Source organism: Gymnogyps californianus, chromosome 4 (assembly GCF_018139145.2).
Source record: "Gymnogyps californianus isolate 813 chromosome 4, ASM1813914v2, whole genome shotgun sequence".
NCBI lineage: Eukaryota > Metazoa > Chordata > Aves > Accipitriformes > Cathartidae > Gymnogyps > Gymnogyps californianus.
In genome coordinates, this window is record NC_059474.1 from 10423352 (window position 1) to 10443664 (window position 20313).

The window sequence follows — 20313 nt, forward strand, 5'->3', positions numbered from 1 at the left end:
ACCATGACTTTTAAAGCCTAAACTGATTGGCTTAAAGTGAAATACTTCAAACAGTGCGGAGGTGTCTGTGTGTGTTTATTTAGCAACTCAGTGGGTGGAAATCACTGAGCATCTAAAACTCGAGTGTCTTAAGTGCTAACATAGATTTTGATAGTAGTATCCTCTTCTGCAGAGTCAAGGAAAATACTTTTCTTTTGCTTGTTGTGTTCAACTGTCTCAGTTCAGTGATTTGTTCATTCTGAAATAAGAAACCAGTTGAGTTTTTTATCTTGTTTTCTAATGTAAGAATTAAAGAGGATGAGATCTGCTAATTCTGGAGTCTTGAAGTAGATTATTTTCTTCACTGCAATGATTTTAACATAATCTGCATTTCAAAATAATTTATGTAAACTTGCCTTTTCTGTGTGCCTCCACATCTGAGGTGGTTTTAGCTAATAAATATGCAAGTAAATTCCTAAACAAATTAAAATCCACAAGCAAGTACAGCTTAAGACGAGTCACTAAGAAAAATCTAAAAATAGTAAAAGAGTAGAGGCGTATCAAAATTTACTAGTTATAACCTGTAGAAGATTAATCATTACTTAAATGAAGATACATACAATCTTTCCTACTGCATAGCAAAAAGAATTGCAATGACTTGATAATATCAGTAGATTTTAATGGTACTAATCCTTGCAAAACTGAAGATGCATAATAAAATTGACTGTTTAAATCGGGGTTTTCCTTACTCTGTGAACCCCACATCTAAATCAGTATTATTGAAATTGGTCTGTTTCACCTTACTGGGACAGGGAGCTAGATTCTGCTACTTTATTCTCTTTCTCTATTCTTCCACCTCCCGGAAAAGACCTACTAGCTTTTCTCGGCTCATTTTCTTAGTAAAGTTGCTGAATATTGTGATGGCAAGGGATTTCAACCTTGCATATTTTGTGTATAATGTAAATAATTGCAGTTTGCTGAACTAGCAAGACATTCAGAGTTAAATATTTTTATTACAGTTCAGTGAAGTACAGTTTGTGTTAGTGATGTTTTGTTTAGTCATGTACAATATGCAAAGAAAATAAATCTTTTCTGGAAAAGCTTAATTTTAATTTGATATGTCAGATGATCAGGAATCAGAGGTTTGAGTGTCAAGGTGTTGCAAGGGTGGCTTTCTTGAACTGGTTGTTTGTCAGTGGAAGGCTTCAAAAAATCTTCTAAAAAGGATTTTGGAATGAAGGTTATAATATTGTGCCCAGAAAACTGGGATAATGTTACACAAAGGGATTCTTGTGAGTGAAAGAAGGATGTGTGTATGAGCAATACCAGCTGAGTTTTCAGCCTTTCTAGTAGATACATGCAGTTGCTGATTACAGCATGTAAAACTGACGTGAACCCTGGCTGGTGGGTGGGGGTTGTGTTTGTGTGTGTGCTTTCCAGATTCCAAAAACCACATGCTAACCTAGTGATGCGCATGTTGTTGAATGAATCTAAAATAAATACATTCATGGAAAAGTATGCCTCGGGTTGCAGAGTGAGTATTTCAGAGTTTGTCTCCAGAAATGTGTTCGCAATCTGAGCATGTTTTGGTGGGGTTGATTCTTTATATTAATGAACGTGTGTAACATCCTATTTTCTGTAATGATTTAAATTTTGATTTATGCAATGTTCTTTTCATTATGTCTCCTTTAACTTTTTAAGTAAAAAAACAAAACAAAACCAGTAAGTTTAGACCTCACGTGTCTTGAACTTCTCTGTCATTGTCTGTGAGAAGGTTTGAAGGACTTCCATGCTTCTGAAAATCAAGCTGTGTAGACATCTTAAAGAACTGGAGGTAGTTCAAATGGGAAGTCTTGTATTAGTATTGTGTAGCATGTACGTATGTAGCGTATTTGACTTCGTATATGTTAGCCTACTTTTCTAATCTTGTATTTTAAAATCTTTTCTCCTCTAAAATATTGCTATCCAATTGCACAAACATGGTTTCTGTGTTTGGGAAGCCATGCTAATTTTAGATGGATTTGAACTGTTACTCTGAAACAAGAAACATGTACAAAGTTCTTAATTATTTCCTTGCTTGATTTATTTATTCCTTTTCTCTACCCCCTCTTCATAGGTTCCTTAAAACTGTGCTATGAATGGTGATTCTGGTGTGGGGGTGGTGACTTCACCACCTCCAACAACAGCCCCTCATAAAGAGAGGTATTTTGATCGAGTTGATGAAAATAATCCAGATTATTTGAGAGAGAGGAATATGGCACCTGACCTTCGCCAGGATTTTAACATGATGGAACAGAAGAAGAGAGTCTCCATGATTCTTCAAAGCCCGGTAAGAAAAGAAAATGTTCCATCTTTAAAGTGATAAATTTATTATCTCTATTTGTAATATCCCTATGGAATTGGAGAATCTTGTGGTATCTTAGATCCATTTGATCTTTCTTCTGGTTGGCCTTTCTTCTAAAGTATCCTAATTGCAGCCTAATTTTTCTTCACATTATCTGGTTGAATTTTTATTGTCTACTCATGAAGCAGCTCCTCAGTCTTGCTTTCAGAATTCTCTGTGTAATCGTCAACACTTTTTCATATTTTCCATCTAGTCCTGGTCAGCCATTTTTTCACTTGTTTCATATATTCAGTATTCATTTAAACATTTAAATTAAGTAACATTTGTAAGAATAGCTTATACAAGGCAGGTCTGTCCTGTGCTCAGTTTTTCATGCATGATTCTGACATACGAAATAGTTTTATATATCTCTTTTTGAAAGGGTGCACAATAATAAACTATGAATGATTGACATTTAATAGTAAAGACATTTCCCTCAGGGAGAGAGTGAACAAAACAAAATTTCTCTCATAACACTCGTTCCTTTTGTAATAACTGATGACTGACTTTAGATACAAAACATTTCATGACACAACTTCATTAAGAATAGGGATGTAGTGCTATATTTACAGTTTTTCCATGTGAAATCCACCCATTTTATTTAGATTCAATTAACAATTGGAATACTTCTCTTTCAGTACAAATTCCAGTGTTCTTGTCAAAAGCAGCAGCTACCAGCAATAGTAAAAAAATCTTGTTTTCTTCCTTTCAAAGTTAAAACCAAAAAAACCCAAAACCAAAACAAAAAGAAAAAAAAAAACAGGAAAAAAGTAAACAACCCCTTGTTTAAACATATTTTAAAAATTCAATGGCTATTCCTTCGTGTGTTCCTGGATGCATTCTTGGCTCTCAGTTCCCTGTGAGCCACACTGATAATTTTCCTTGTCTTTCCTGGTTCTACTACTTTTCCTTTCATGTTTAGTGTTCAAGTCGATTGTACATCCTGCTACTTCTTCCAGAAATCCATATTAGTAGGTCCAGTGAGTTTTGGTGTTACTTGAAGAGAGAATGCTGGAATTTCCATTCACAAAAACGTAAGCCACTCATATCATCAGAGCTCCACAGCACAACATTTTCAAATAACGGTATGCACCCAGTAATTCTGCCCTGAGCTGTTTTTCAGAAGAGGTATAGGATGTTTCCATCTAAGTGCTAAAAAGAAGCTGTGTATGAAAGGTTGACGTTCATTTGAACATGCTTTACAGTATGCAATGTCTTGTTGCTAGGCTTTTTGTGAAGAACTGGAATCTATGATCCAGGAACAATTTAAGAAGGGGAAGAACCCAACAGGTTTATTGGCTTTACAGCAGATTGCGGATTTCATGACGACGAGTGTACCAAATGTCTACCCTGCAGCACCACAAGGCGGAATGGCTGCGTTAAACATGAGTAAGCACACCTGAATTTATAATAGTTGAATTCTTTTTTTTTTTTTTAAAGGCTTAAAAGGAAGACAGTGTGAATGAAATGAAAAGTGCTGTGAAGTTCAAATGCTATACTGTTCTGCTCACAGGAACATTGCAAACATAAAATGAATTGATTAGTTTCTAAACGCCACAGTGATATGCAATGTGATTCATGTATATAATTTATATGAAAAGCTATTTCAAGTATGGTATCTTAATTGAAAAGTAAGCCTGATAAGTCAGCACTAGTAAAAAATGTAAAGATTTAAATATTACTAATGTTTACCACATGGATTGTCTGTAGGAAAATGAAACGCTCATTAGTGGTCTAGTAACAGTGAAGGTCTCTAGAAACTAATTATTTTTGCCATTGAAATACTGTTTGCAGCTTTCTCCTGTGAAGTGAAGCTATAGACAAGAAACATCAGCAAGCAAAACAAAGAAGGAAAACAAAAACCAAAATGTGCAAATGCATGTACACACAGGTTTTGTGTTAAAATAATATAAATCCTTGCCTGTGCTGCACAGTAAATCTATAGTTTAGACTGTAGCATGGCCTGGTTCTGCTTTATCACAGTTACTTTTAACCACATTTCTAATTGCACTGTAACTAGAGCTACAGTATTTGTAATTATTTACCATAATCCTCCTCTCTAGCTTGTACTTAATTTTTCGTAATTAAATGAACCTGTGTGCATCTTTTTAGATGTGTAATTCTCCTTTTCAGGAATACCAAATCATGTATCTCAAAAAGTGGAATATTTGGGGTGATGTTTTTCTGTTAACAATGAAGTTGCATTTTGCAGACAATCGTTAGTTTGAGAGAGGAAAAAAAATATTTTGCTAAGGAATGCACTGTCACCTTAGCACTAATGAATATTAAGGAAGGAAACGAATGCTGAGTCTACTGAACATAAATGACCTTGTCCGAGACTGTCGTTATATTTGTGTAATACAAATTATGACATTATAGTAATTAAAGTTTACTATCCATTTCTTAGGTTAATATGTTGATATAAACTAGTAAGAACAACCACTATAATAGCAGTGCATGTTGTTAGGTTTTAACTGATGTTGAACGCAACCCCCCTTGTGCTTTTTTTACCCCTTCTCCTTTTCAGGTCTTGGCATGGTGACACCAGTAAATGATCTGAGAGGATCAGATTCCATTGCTTATGAAAAAGGGGAGAAATTGTTACGATGTAAATTGGCAGCTTTCTACAGATTAGCAGATCTCTTTGGCTGGTCTCAGCTTATTTACAATCATATAACAGTGAGTATTGAATCAATGGATAACTGAACCAATTGTTTTAACATACAAGAGAATTGCTTCCCTCCCCCATCTGTCATTTTCTCTTTGTGTGGAAGAGGAGCAAAGTGGTATTGAAAGCAGTATAATAGTGAAGAGATTTGTCATTGCATCTCAAAAATAAGAACTGGAACAGCTTGGATGTCAGCTACTATAGCCTGAATAGAGTCTTAAGAGAGTGTACATGAAAGTTCTTATGATGAAATTAAGATTCCTGAAAGACTCAGTATTTTAGTATCTTAAATGCTTTGAATAATTGTATGTATTATTCTGCAAGGTCATGTCTTAGTTTTCTTGCTAAGTACTAAAATATCTTCTTATTAGCCATTCAGTTGAATTTTATAATTCAAGGTACCAACCTTTTTGAAAAAGAAGCCATAGTATTTCTGAACATGAGCGAACTACTTAGCTTAATGCAGTGTGCCAACAATTTTCCTTGTGACTGAGTAATTGCTGGCATCCATAAAAATAATGACAAGGAGGTCAAATCAAGGAGGTTTTATATGCCAGAAGAATGATCAACATGAGTCTCATGAGTAAAGTCACAGCTGTGGTGTGCAACCCGGTCAATTGTTTTCCTAACAGAGCTGAATTGTTTTTTTTCTACATAGTAGAGGTTGTCCTTTACGTATTTTCAGTTCTTCTAGTTGCAGTCTGAATGAAATATGGTAATTTTATTATTACTGCTTTTTGAGGTTTCAAGGTATATTGTTTGTGAACTGATGAAGATGATATGGGTAGTGTTGTGGTTTAACCCCAGCTAGCAACTAAGCTCTACGCAGCCGCTTGCTCACTCCTCTCCCCCTCCCAGTGGGATGGGGGGGAGAATTGAAAAAAAGTAAAACTCGTGGGTTGAGATAAGAACAGTTTAATAACTAAAGTAAAATAAAATATAATACTAACAATAAAATATAATAAAAATAATTGTAATGAAAAGGAACATAACAAAAAAGAAAAGAACAAAAAAGAAATAACACACACCACCCCCCCCAAAAAACCAGTGATGCAAAATGCAATTGCTCACCACCCACTGACCAAGCAGCGATCCGCCCCTCCCGGCCAACTCCCCCCAGTTTATATACTGGGCGTGCCATTCTATGGTATGGAATACCCCTTTGGCTAGTTCAGGTCAGCTGCCCCGGCTGTGCTCCCTCCCAGCTTCTTGCACACCTGCTTGCTGGCAGAGCATGGGGAACTGAAAAATCCTTAACTTAGGATAAGCGCTACTTAGCAACAGCTAAAACATCAGCGTGTTATCAACATTATTCTCACACTAAATCCAAAACACAGCACTGTACTAGCTACTAAGAAGAAAATTAACTCTGTTCCAGCTGAAACCAGAACAGTAGGCATAGGATCAAGGCAATGTTGGTTAGATCGTTTGGTTCCTTTAGTCAGGGAACATATCCAGCATAATGGTTCTTGTAAACAACTTGGTGCCGCCCCCTGATTTTTTTTCATACGTGACAGGAGAATTGATTTTGTAAAAGGGACACATTAATGTGGTAAAAAGATTACTAGGCAAGCAGGTTTGGAGATGGCTTTCTAGTGTAAAGTTCAGTCCTGGGAATGTTTATGCATTTAGATAAAAAAGTAAATGTAACGAAGAGCGGCATGCCTAGGGAAGTGGTTAAGGCAAGGGTGTGTGATTGGGGTAGAAAGCCTCAAGTTTGCTTTCTTTTGGTGGGGGGGAAGCACACGAAGATTAGATAATGGTGATACCAGTTGAGGTGGAAGACAGTCAAAGCACTTGGAGTATGAGATTCTGAAAGTATTTTAGACAGTTTTGAAGGGCAAAGTGGTACTGGAAAGCTCTTGGTTAATGGTTTGTCAGCGGCAATCACAAGTTATAGTTTACCCGTCTTTTACAAATTCCTCCAGTGAATAGCATTCTGAAAGGTGACTAATGGATATAATTTACCTTCAGAAGCTGATATAGAACAAGGTGGTTATATTTACACTATAGTCTTGTCTTTGTTCCGTATACTCATACATTAAGTAGTAGTGTGATAGTAAGGCACTCCTTTGGAATGTGGTAAATGCCTGCCACTTCATGCAGAGCTGGAGTGTGACTCCAGGTTTTCAGTTTTTTGTGAATGGATGCTCTAAATAGAGGTGATTGTATTCAAGTTAAAAGCTGCCAGTGCACTTCTTAACTAAGAGAAAAGATACAACAGCCTTCTGTGAGGGGCATAAGCCTGTGTGTTAGAGGAGAAAGGAATTGTGAGGATATGAGAGCGTATGCCAGTCTGGGCATATGGGGGAGTTCGGTGGAATATCTTTGCTCTTCTGGATCCTTATCAATCACTGGCAGCTGCTGTGTGTGGAATTGTTCAGACTGGTGCAGTCCTGATGCAGAAGCAGAATTAGAGAGCATCAAGAGCTTTCATGTCAAGTACAATAATGTAGAGTAAACTTGGGTGCCTCCCGGGTTAGGCAGAACTTGAGATTACAGGTTTACAGAAGGTACACATCATTCACCAAGTCTTGGTTTGCTTTGAGGGATTTGTTTATTGGATCTATTGCTAAAGTAAGGTGGTTTGTGAGTCTTGCTGCTTGTTTATCTTATGTTTGAGCTTTCTTATTAGTTTTTGGGGCATTTTGAATACTACTTGTCCTTTGTCTTGCATAAATAAGTAAAAGATTTTCTAGATCATTTACAGTTCTGTAATGGAGAACTATTTTGGTGATTCATAAAAGTACAGGTTAACTTCAACTAACTGGTTCAGTTTTAGGCTCTTATGCTATAGCATGTTACCAGCTGGTTGTAAAGGAAGCTAGATTTGTACTAGAAGCTTTTGGATGACTGATGAACTACTTATTTTAGAAATTTTTTTCCCTGTAGTAGAATTATATCAAAGTATATATGTATTTAATGTTGCTAGTAGAAGACATGAGGGAGCATTAAGTAGCTGCATCTTGGGGAAATGCAGAACTCATAAATAAGTAAAATTTAAAAAACGTTAAATAATAAACCCAAACACAAAAACTGAGTAGACTCATAGCAAAATAGGGAGTTGTCTCATGTCCAGTAAAACATTTGAAGCCTTTTAATTTGGCATTGAGAGACACCTAAGCTACCTGGCTGTCTTGTACTTTTCATTGTACAGACTTTAAACAGATGCATCCCAAGACGTGAATGGTTTGAAGTCAGAATTATTTTGTATTATAAACTCCTGATTGTGTGAATTAGACAGAAGAGCAAAAACATAAGTGAGGGTCAGGATGCTTGGTAGGAAACCTGCAAGTGTGCTGTACTGCTCACAGATGTCTCACAGGCACCAGCATCAGTGATGAAACCCTTCTCAGCATCAAGATGGTTTAGATCTGTGGGTCAAATTTCTGTGTTTTCTCACACACTTGTGTTTCATACCTTCTGTTTTACTAGGGTAGAAATACAGTTGGAGTATAAACTCGTTCTTCTAAAAAAAAAAAAAGTAACTTTTTTCCCATTTCTCTGAGTATCATTCCTTTTATCCACAGTAGTCGAGTTGTCATTACCACAGGATCTAAGGATTTACTACCTTCCACCAATCTGAAGGACTCTGACATGTACCTATCATCTGGTTTTGTTCAACATGATTTAATTAACTGTGCTTTATGCTGATTATCTGTTGTAGCATATCTGAAAGTCATATTGCATATGTTATAGGCATACTTGCCCGTTCCATACTCAGAAAGCGAAAGTAACTTTCATGTTTTTCGGCCTTCATTTATGCTTTAATAAAATACTCTTAATAACTTTTACTCTTGTTTTATCCTTAGGCCAGAGTAAATTCTGAGCAGGAGCACTTCCTCATTGTACCTTTTGGACTGCTCTATAGCGAAGTTACTGCATCTAGTCTGGTAAGCAATTACTATTTTTCATAGCTGTCAAATACGAATAGCTGAATCTGCTCTGTCTGTATATCTGTCACTGTTTAAATTCTGTCCTAGAGAATATTTTACTCTGTGTTACATGTTTAGAATAGTTTTATTGAACATGGTTGGTTTTGGTACAGCTGAGGTATCTCTGCGAGAGATTTCTTTGCACATGTTCACCACCAGGTGTCCTCCAGCTGATCTAGTTGTAAAGAGGAGCCAGGTCATTTGGATAGCTAATCACATCATGCTCTTGAAAGCTGCTGGCTGCTGAGTCAGGCTTGTCGAGGGAAACAGTATGTGTTTCAGACATAAGTGATGCAGACCAATTACAATTTCAAGACATTGTGTCAGATGCCTAATTTAGTTGCCATTGTTTAATGATGTGAGTAGCTGAGGGTGTAGATAAATGATGTTTTTGAGACCTAATGGTTGCAGTTGAAGACAACTCCCTTAACTGTTAGCTGGTGGGAAGCATTTTGTGAGCATTTATCTTCAGTCTAGTCGACACTGCTGCTGAAAGCAACTTGAGTTAATGTGGTTGACTCTCTTGCATTGAAACAAAATAGAAACTTACACACTATTCTTTCCACCTGGCTACTGTAAGGTAAGTAACCTCTAGCAGAGAGATGAGGTAAGTATGTGCAGAGTAGTGACATTTCAAACTTGACACCTCAAGGTCCCAATACTCCCCCTCAGCTATCTGTAGAGTTGGCTCTTTCTTACATAACTCTGCCTTAACCATCTGTAAAATTTTAATTGAAAAAGCTATAGGAAAAGGAATGGAGAAAACTGAGACCTGCCCTTTCTTGCTACTACAAGATTTTTAGCAGAGGGTAAGGGCCATGCTGTGGGGGTATTTTGTGTGTTTTGTTTGTTGGGGTTTTTTTAAAGGTGTTCTGCTTTTATCTCTATATCAGGAATGTAGGTACCTTGAGAATTAAGGTTGCATGAAGGTAGCAAAATGCACACACACGGTAGAGAGCATGTTCACACAGAAAATAGCTAGCAGCAGGATTTAATAAGAGGCACAGTGATAGAGGCTTACAGTGATAAGGCACATAGCTTAGCCAGATGAGGATGCTGAGCAGCAGCCTGCTTACATAACTGGCCCTTTATTGCCCCCTTCTCTTCATTTCTCCCATGCTTGTTCTTCCCTTCTCCACTTTGAAACTCCATTTTCTCCAATCTTGTTCTCTCCCAAATAAACAACCCATGCGTAATTACTTTTTCCCTTTTATTCCAGTTTTGCTATGTCCATATCTAAATTTGGTATTTATAATATTACCTGGGCAATCTCAGCCTCACATGGTATCAGTGGTATGGTGTCGTGGAATCTCTCAAAATAGACGAGGCAGGTATTCGAAATGAGATTTATTCTAATCAAAATTGTTTAGCACTCCGACAAACAGTAGTAAACTACAGGTTCAGATGTCTGTCAAACGGAACTAATACTACACAGACTTAAGAATTCCTAAGCTTTAGAACGATGACCCAAAATGCACAGTCACTCACCCAATAAGGTGAGGGCTCTCAGCCTCAAGGAGTTTCCTTAGGCGGTGTCCCAACCTAAAGGGAGACTCCCCGACTGCAGACCCCCTGCTCCAAGGAGGACTGACTCAATTTTGCCCTCCGGCAGGACTCCATTTATACCCTAGTCAATCTGATCTGTGGTCATATATGGTCAGTAGTCTAGAAACTTCTCTCGACCGAGGCGTTTCATTGGCTGAGGGCTTTGTCTGTTGACCGGAGGGCCTTGCCTTTCCTGTCCCTCGACCGAGGTGTGTACGTGACCACAGTCGCCACGCAGCTGGGCAGCTCGACCCCCAAACCGCGGCTTCTAGAACTCTTTCCTTTCAGTGGTCAAGAAGTTTCAGTCTTTATCAGGGCGGGTGTACCTGCCACATGTGGTTACCTAGGTGCTGGCCTTTCAAGAACCTGCTCCCCAAAAGGTCCCAATACTCCTCTTCAGATATCTGTAAAGTTTGCAAGTTTCTTATATAATTCCACCGTAACTCTCTGTAAAATGCAGCGATTTGTCACAGCACTGTCTGTAACTTTTGTCAGCTTCTTGCACAGTTACCTGTTACATGCAGCGATTTCTCGTGTCATATCCAGTAGTACCTGATGTCCTCTTCAGTTAGCTTAATCTCAAGCTGGGGCCCTGGTCACCTGCCTACAGCCTTATCATGCACATTTTGACACTTATTAAAATAAAATACTGATAGAAATATGGTTTTAGAGCTTCAGTGGTAGATGCTGAATTAAATCAGATTTCTGGCAGTCTTGATTCATTTATGAAACTAATTCTTTTCATTCCCAGGTTAAAATCAATATTCAGGGAGATGTAGTTGATCGTGGAAGCACTAACTTGGGAGTAAACCAAGCTGGTTTTACTTTGCACTCTGCAATTTATGCAGCTCGACCTGATGTGAAATGCATTGTTCATATTCATACGCCAGCAGGGGCAGCGGTAAGCACACTTTTTAGTTTGTCATCTGTCCTGGTCCCCCCACCTCACCCAGCTGGAAAATAGGTGGGTCCCCCTCAGTCGTAGATTTGCTTCCTTTTTGAAGGGCACAAAGCCTTTAAGTCTGCCTTCAAATATGTGGTTCTGTTTGAATCAATCAGATCCTCCTTATTTGGTTGTTATATGAGTGGCCAGACAGTAAGTTGAGCTCTATAATTGGAAAATACATATTTCATATTTGTGTGTCGTATACCACAAAAGACCATATGTTTTGACAGTGAGTCATAAGAGCTTTAGCGTATTTTGTTGGTTTTGTAAAGCAAATCTATCAAGGTTTTCTTAAATATTTGAAACTTTTCCAATACCTCTCATTAGAGCAACTGGTTACAAGGCAGTTTTACCTCTTTGGAATGTTTTTGAGAGAGTCATCTGGTGACTCTATTTCAGAGTTCACATTCTGATTTTTTTTTTTTTTAAACTGATTAACAGCAGTGATACAGCCATTTTAAGGATAAATGATCAGATTCCAAAAATTGTGAATTCTGGAGTAGTCTTTAAAAATGTTCCTGAACTTTACCTGCAGTGCTGCAGAATTACTTGTGTCAGTTTGTCACTAAATTTCTTCTTGGGGGGCGGGGGCGGGCTGGAATCACTGAGTGGAGTGAAAGGCATGAAGGATGCAGTTGATTTTGGGGTTGTTGGTTTCCCCCCGCCCTCCCGCCCCGAGTCTTTCATATTGGTGTTGATGTCATGTAAAAGCAGCCATACTGAGTCAGACCCAAGATCAATATGACTTTTGTATCCAATCCAAAAGTTGTGAAAAATAGAGGCTTTAGGGATGGAGTATAAGACCACTATGTATGTGCCCGTACAGACACATAAATATAATACATAAAAATATATTTTTTGTTATAATTCTTATCATTATAAGATTATTCACAATGACGGTGGTGAAACACTGGAACAGGTTGCCCAGAGAAGGTGGTAGGTGCCCCATCCCTGGAAACATTCAAGGTCAGGTTGGATGGGGCTCTGAGCAACCTGATCTAGTTGAAGATGTCCCTGCTTATTGCAGGAGGGTTGGACTGGATGACCTTTAAAGGTCCCTTCCAAGCCAAACTATTCTATGATTCTATTATTACATTTCTTTTTTTTTTCAGTTTTTTATGTTGCAAGAAATTGTTAGTTGTTTTAATGTTTCTCAGGTTTCTGCAATGAAGTGTGGTCTCTTGCCAATTTCACCTGAAGCACTTTCTCTAGGGGAAGTAGCTTATCATGACTACCATGGTATTTTAGTGGATGATGAAGAAAAGGTCATTATTCAGAAAAATTTGGGACCTAAAAGCAAGGTCAGTATTTACATCTAGAATTAAAGAAAAGTATGTGTGTGGGGGTGGGGGAGGTATGTTCTTTAATCAAGAGCAAGAAAATACTTGCCTTACTGCTGTTAACTTTCTTTGCAATGTCTCTCTAGGTCCTGATTCTCAGAAACCATGGCTTAGTATCAGTTGGAGAGACTGTTGAGGAAGCTTTCTACTATATTCATAATCTAGTGCTTGCCTGTGAGATTCAAGTAAGAATTTTAGTATGTTATGTAATAATACAGTCTGCTTTATTAACCTTCAAACAGATTAATAGTTGCACATTTTACTGGTTAAACTCTTGATCTAAACTAACACGGTGATTTGGAAATCATTGCATTATGCGAGGACATCCAAAACATTGGTTTAACCAGCAACATTCAAATACTGTATTGGAACCATCAATTTCATATATACTGCCTATTAAAACAGATATTTTCAAAGCCTTAAGACAACTTTTATACAAGTACGTTAATTAATTTAGCTTTAAAATGAAGTAGATTTCTTCTGTTTTTTCTGATGCCAATTTTTTGGGGCTTTTTGGTTGGTTTTTTCCCTCCCCTCAAGAAACCTAAAGATGACTTTATTGTTTTTAAGGTACGTACCCTGGCCAGTGCAGGTGGACCTGACAATTTAGTTCTTTTAGATCCTGGAAAGTATAAAGCCAAGTCTCGTTCCCCTGAGTCTCCAGCAGGTGAGGGTACTGTATCCCATCCAAAATGGCAGATTGGCGAACAGGAATTTGAAGCTCTTATGCGAATGCTTGATAATCTGGTAAGGCAGTAGTTTTTGTCTAATTGTCTCATATGATAATGTATAAAATACTTTAAAAGCTGCAGTAAGGGACATTAGTAAAGGATGGGCTGCATGTAGTTGGGATAGTTTTTACAGCCTGCAGCCTGTTCTTTCCCAAAGATTAAGGGCCCTCAGAGGAGGCGGCAACGTGAAAAGCATCACAGAATGCTTCAGGTGTCCTTTGTGCAGACAGCAGATTTACTTCTGTATTCATAATCTGGTAGTTATCGGTGAAATCAGATGGCATCCTTGTGTGATTTGGCACTTCCAAATCAGACTACTGTGGTGCTTGCTACTCCTTAGTCTGTGTCCTCCCCTCTGTTCCCATCCCCTCCCAAAATGTGTAAAACAGTGTTAATGTTTTGTCAGGTGCAAGGTCCAGCACGATCTGACTTTGTAAGACTACTAGAACCTAGAAGAGCTCAAAAGACAGACTTCAAATAAATAAATAAAACTCTTCAGATAAAATGGTTTCAGTAAAATACCATCTGTAATGAATGACCAGCTACCAACATTTGCTATCCAGCTTTAATGGGAAAGATGATACCTTTCCTGTCTCCAAGTGGTGACTGTAGACAGTGGTAATGAACGTATAAAAAAATACGGTCACTGTAATAATCAGACATAGTCTTCTGATTTGTGATTTAATTAATCTTTTTCCTTTGTAGACTTAACTGTGGTCTTCATGGTCATGTGATGTATGTGTCCCTGACAGGATCCACACTGATGATGATATCTTAAAACTCTATCCACCACATTTACTATGTAGTAAATAAATAGTTTTTTTTCCCGTTAGAGCAATGTCCTGTCTGTAGTATGGAAAAAAAATTCAGGCTACTTCATTAGTAATTTGAATATCTGATGTTTTCATATCAGACAAAGTGATCAGCTATAACCTTAAGTTGATAGAAGAATTCTCATTGATTTTAGTGAGCAATAATGAGACTATTAATGTAGTTGGCTATGGACAGTGGACTCCCTGTATCACTGACTGGTACCTTTGGTAGATTCAGTTGGATTTCAGTTTCTCTAGGGAATATCAGCTTTGTTTGTTACTACAAACAGGAAGCAGGATCACAAAGGAAATAGCATTGCACATGCTAGGAACATAGGAATAGAAAGGAGCTTTCAGTCATCCAGTACAGGCCCTTACTATTACAAATAGCCACATATTATATTGGATAGTTAACTACATTAGGCGGTAGATAATAACTCAAGATGCACTTTGATCATTAAAAGATGGAGCAGCAGCCAAGATAATGCCTCAGCAGCGCTTAATGCAGAGAAACTCTGCAAAGAAAGCTAAGTGCGCATACTCAGGGCTGAAGTTTCTTTACAACTAGCTTTATAAAGAATTTGAGTGCTTTGGGAGGTAGGCTATTCACACTGTTTTTCTTTGAGCCACGTTGAAAATAGTTTGCTAGTGGAAACTTCTTAGAGAAACTGTTAAATGTCCTTTTTGTATGTTAAATGCTGAGAAAAATATGGAAGAAGGCAGGGGAAAACATGACTAGTGTATTAGGGAAGGTAAAAAGCTAAACAAAATACAATTCAGAGGAAGCAGGAGAGAAAAACAGAGGTAGAGAAGATCAGGGAGAGGAGAGAATATGGACATAAAAGTAGCATTCTTGAAGCCTTCCCTTGTATACAATATGTTGAATTCTAGGTGTTAGAACACAGAAAAGATCTTTTTATCTGCCCTACATTTTCTATTATACAAGTGCTTTTTCTATGTCCTTGATTTAGAATTGTGAGAAACAGTCAATACATTTGCTTGCAGTAAAAAAAAGAAAAGTGTAAATGAGTAGCTGGAATATGGTACAAAGAAAAGTCAGGATTCTGCATTTGGACTTAAATCCAACTCCAGAGACTTGAACAATTACTTGAGAATTCAATGAAAAATACCAGGAAATGCCAATATACCTCCCCCACCCCCTCCCCCCCGGGAAAAAACTAGCTTCTGAAGAAGTGTATGTGTAGGCAATTACCACAAAGTATATGTACTTTAAATGCACTCCAAATTCAAACTTAGCTTGCCTTGTTGCAGTTTAATCATATGCTACTGTCCATAGGAAGAACTGTCAAAAAGAGAGGACAGGACCGATAATTTAATCAACAGCTATTGCTAAAACGTACACTTTCATGTATGTAGTTACGACAATCAGTCTTCATTGTTTTGAGTGTTAGAGTAAAATTTTTCCTGAAGTATAATTGACAAAACTTTAGTTCAGAAATTTCCTGGAAAAGGTACATTCTTAAGACTTTTACAGTGCATAAATTTATGATTATACCTTCTGTGCTGATGTGATTGAGCATTAAATTAGATTCCCCAGTAACTTGCTATAACAGTGAATTGATTAAATGCAGGCTGGCGAGTAACTGTCCACTTATTAATAGTATAATACCTATTTGGATACGTACTTTCATTCTGAAGGGAACTGAAATTTTCATGCATGAGCCCTCCATTTTAAAATGCAGACATCGAGAGGAGAGTAGTTTGAGCAGTTTTGGGTACTGTGTTGTTTTTAGAAGTGGCTCTGGAATATTTGGCTAGTAAACTAGTCTAGTCGAAAAGAAAATTATTTTTTTAATCTGTCAAACACATACCACAGAAGTGGTAATTTTTTTGCTTGAATGTGAGAAGGGGCAGACCCATAGCACTGCTCTTGATGAACTTCTTGATGACCTCAATGGCTTTTTGCAGGACTACTGTAAATTCTTCATAAAAGTTTGATACAAAGTTTTTGAAGTTTGATCTACCAAAAATGGTGACTCATTTAAATTAGTGGTTCAGAAGTTTATTAGATTGGAAAGGATGCTAATGTAGTCTCATTACTGTGTGTCATCCACCTTTGACGTGGCTTTGTCCACCATAATTGGTGAACAGCAGGTAAAGAAAAGGCTGTGTTGTAGAATGGCTTTCACAACTAAGGGTATCGATCAGACCAAAATTCAGTTGTCTGTTGAAAAACTTGGAGATGTAGAAGACTAATTCTGCTACTCTGCTTCTTCAGGGTTACAGAACCGGCTATCCATATCGATGCCCTGCTCTGAGAGAGAAATCTAAAAAGTACAGCGATGTTGAGATTCCAGCTAGTGTCACAGGTTACTCCTTTACTAGTGATGGTGAATCAGGCACTTGCTCCCCACTCAGACACAGTTTTCAGAAACAGCAGCGAGAGAAGACAAGGTGGCTGAACTCTGGCCGAGGGGATGATGCTTCTGAAGAAGGGCAGAATGGCAGCAGTCCCAAGTCGAAGACTAAGGTGTGGACGAACATTACACACGATCACGTGAAACCCTTGCTGCAGTCTCTCTCGTCCGGTGTCTGCGTGCCAAGCTGTATTACCAACTGCTTGGTCTGTGCCTACCTTACTGTTCATAGTTAGATGATGTAGAGCAACTTGGGGTGGCTGGCACTTAGAGGCTTTGGGAAGAAAAAGATTACTCTCCTAACTCTTTTCTTCTTTCTTATATAAAAACTAAATGTGTTTTACTAACCACTTAATTTGGCTTTGATTAGATGCGAGCTGTAAAAATCATCTCACTTGTTAATGCTTAAAACTGCTTAAGACTTTGGAGCCTCTAATTTTCTTTTGGCTTTTCAAGCTAATGACCAAACAGATTGAATCATAGTTTTGACTGAATGGGTTCTGCATTTAAATGGTTTAATTAAGGACAACTGTGTTAGGGACCTACTAATTCTATCTGCATGAAAGCTTTTCATTTAAAACAAAAATGAAACTAACTATTCAATGTACTTTTGTACAAGTATATATAAAAATAATCGAATTTCTACCCTTTATGTATGCCAACTTAATTTGCAAGCCATTTGCAACCCTGTCTATGTATGAGAGGGTAGAATTGATTTCCAAGTATTTAAGTGTGGTGGTTTTTTTCCCTTAAGCAGTTTTTCTTGTCTAGTTTCTCAGCTGCTCTTCCTGTCCTGTTTACTATGCTTTTGTCTACCCCAAAGCCTCTGAGTGTTCACAACCAGCTGCCTTCTGCATGTAGTGTTGCATGTAAGTAGATGGCCATAAATGGAAAGTCTTTCCTAAAGTATCAGCTGGGTGCGGCATGACTAAAGTGCAGCTCAGGCCATCAGCAGGCACTAATCGATAGATTCTGCAACCGGTGCTTTTTTTTGTTTTATCAATGCTGCTTACAGTTAAATATTGCACTGAAAGATATGTTAATTGAAAAGCAAAAGTATCAAATGCTTTCAAATGGACATCAGTAGCTGTTGGTGTGTAACTGTGGTTTTGGTATTTTCTTGGGCATATACAGAGCATCTAAACTGTAGGCAGGGATTTGCACACATACAAGCTTTTGTAATGGTTGACTTCAAGCTGAACTATAGCAGTTCAGTAGTGGTACTATGTATAGTAGTAGTATGGTTACAGGTGAGTCTTAAAAAAACCCAAAATGAGTACTCTTGAAAAGGAAAAAAATATGCATTATTTTTTTCCAGAACACCTCTTCATTCTTATTTACCCCTACAAAACTGCTTCACCTCTGAATACACTCAGAGTTCTCTATATTTTGAATACTTTTATGGAATGATTACTCAGACAATGCGCGTACTAAAATATGTAGTGTTAACATGTAGAGAGTCCTGAAAAAACAGAGGATATCTATCTCTGTGGTATTTTTGTGGTGTTCTTTTTGGTTTAAGAAATCAATATATACGTATATTGTTTGTACTATCAACATTTTGCTAAACTCAACTATAGTTTTGCCTTGATTGGAAGAAAGCTTAAAGCTATGCATATGTTTAGAGCAGTTTGTGCTTTTCAACTTTAGCTCACAAAGTAGGTAGTATTTTATATTTGAAATTATCAGTGAAAGATTGAAGCAAAATTCCTGCTCAGAAACTAGTCCTGTTTAATGATATACTGAAGCAATAGAAATTTTCATACAGTCTAACAGGTTTGTGTATTTAAATTTTTTTAATGCTTGTTATTAACCTAAAGAAAAAGTAGCTTGTTATGTTGAGGTTGTTTTTATATATGTTTTGACTAAAAACTATCTTTAATAAAAAGCTGGAGTAGTTTTTATCTGAGAAGATAATCATCAGTGAGTATTTCACAGCTCCATGTTCATTCCATTTTTTACTTTACAGTTGCAAAACATTTTAAAATTCTGTTGCTTTTTGAAGTTTGACAGTTTCTGGCTATCTTATTGTTTCTTGAAGTTACTCAGGAAAAAAACGCATAGCATTTGCTCTATAAACAGGTTTGCTTTACTGTTCGGTGCATTTTCTGTACAGTAGTGATTGGAAATTAGGACACCGCATATAATAAACGTATCAAGATAGAGTTAGTTGTGCATCAAATTAAACAGAGCTCCATACTAAATGCACTGATCAAATAAAGCAACCTTCTATGAAGAACCCATGAAGCGCTTAAAGTTTGTGTTTGGGATATTTTTGTAACCTTTTGAGCTATGAGTTATAAAATATTCGACATCACCAAACTGTTCCTCTAGGTTGCTGTGCTGATACAGCTATTTATTTATGCAGAAACTAATTCTGGAAACAGAACATTTTGCTGAAGTAGCTTGTTTTAATGCAAAACTTTGGTGATGCCCACTCTTGCTTCACAGTACAGAATCATTCACTAAACCTGGTTAGTGACATCACATTGCTTTTCATACTTCTGTCATCTTATGCTTTAAGTTCGCTTTGATGTTTGTTGAATATCGGAGGATTGAATCAATGATCTCTCTGTCTCTCTTGTGCTATTTTGTAAAAACACCCAGTGCAGAAAATGAAAATGGCAGTAACAGGGTTTTAGAGCTCGTGTCTTAGATCTTGCTGTACTTCTGTTTGGGTAAGGAATAGTGTCCTTTTTAAACAAATATGAACTCATTGTGAAATTTCTGATAAAAATGTCCTTAAAAGTAAGTAATTATGTTGGAGTTTTCCTACTCCTGTGTTAATATGTCTCTTCATAAAGTGAGAAGTAGACAGTTCTTAGAAGCAGGGAACACTGCAGTTGTCAGTGTGGTCAAGTGCACAGAAAAACAGCTTAAAAACCTTTCAGTCTCCATAATCTCTGAATTGCATATAGCTGTAGTAATTGCATCGTTTTAGGTGGAAGTTACTTGCAAGTTAACTGGCTCTCTACTTTTTGTTGTTGTTACTAGCTTGACTTAATAGAATGATTCTGATATTTAGAAATGTATCTGAAGGTACAGTTTATATTACTGAAGAAGGAAGCAACTTAAGTAGTCTTAGGAATGAATAGAAGAATACAATCATTGGTTCAGTTCTCTGCTATGTATAATGCATGATCAACTGTTACGTGAATTTGCTGCTCTGAGTGTCCATAGCCATTACAGCAATCCTGACTGTTCAACTGTTCTTGATATTACAGTGGACTAAAGAGGATGGACATAGAACTGCCACCTCTGCTGTCCCTAACCTGTTTGTTCCATTGAACACCAATCCAAAGGAGGTCCAAGAAATGAGGAACAAGGTTTGTAATAGCAGTAAAATAACTTTTTTTTGGTCATCACTACAATTAAGTTGCATACTTGTAATGAACTAACTTACTTTGCAGTAGTAAAATTTTTGGGGTTCAATAACACAGCTCTGGTATTGTCCTGCTGCTTTATAACTAGACACTGAAACAATTCCTAAATGTTCTGAACTCACCTTGGAAGAAGATGGTATTACTGTCCACTATATGAAGACTTTCATTGTTTTATATTTTGTTACTGTCAGACCAGTTGCTGGATACCTCTGA

General features: G+C 37.3%; 1 protein-coding gene across 6 annotated transcripts in view; it reads left to right on the plus strand.

The window, feature by feature from the left end:
- The window catches only part of ADD1 (adducin 1), a 71106-nt gene that overhangs the window by 34914 nt on the left and 15879 nt on the right, over nucleotides 1–20313 (plus strand). For 4 of the 6 annotated variants that reach the window (XM_050895262.1, XM_050895263.1, XM_050895267.1 and 1 more), the window contains exons 2-11: nucleotides 2096–2308; nucleotides 3589–3751; nucleotides 4890–5041; nucleotides 8843–8923; nucleotides 11262–11411; nucleotides 12614–12757; nucleotides 12883–12981; nucleotides 13367–13543; nucleotides 16579–16923; nucleotides 19942–20043. In XM_050895262.1, coding sequence (XP_050751219.1) covers nucleotides 2114–2308; nucleotides 3589–3751; nucleotides 4890–5041; nucleotides 8843–8923; nucleotides 11262–11411; nucleotides 12614–12757; nucleotides 12883–12981; nucleotides 13367–13543; nucleotides 16579–16923; nucleotides 19942–20043 — 1608 coding nt within the window. In that variant the 5' untranslated portion in view covers nucleotides 2096–2113. The remainder of the gene's footprint in view (nucleotides 1–2095; nucleotides 2309–3588; nucleotides 3752–4889; nucleotides 5042–8842; nucleotides 8924–11261; nucleotides 11412–12613; nucleotides 12758–12882; nucleotides 12982–13366; nucleotides 13544–16578; nucleotides 16924–19941; nucleotides 20044–20313) is intronic. The other 2 variants (XM_050895264.1, XM_050895268.1) reach the window with 1 other exon arrangement.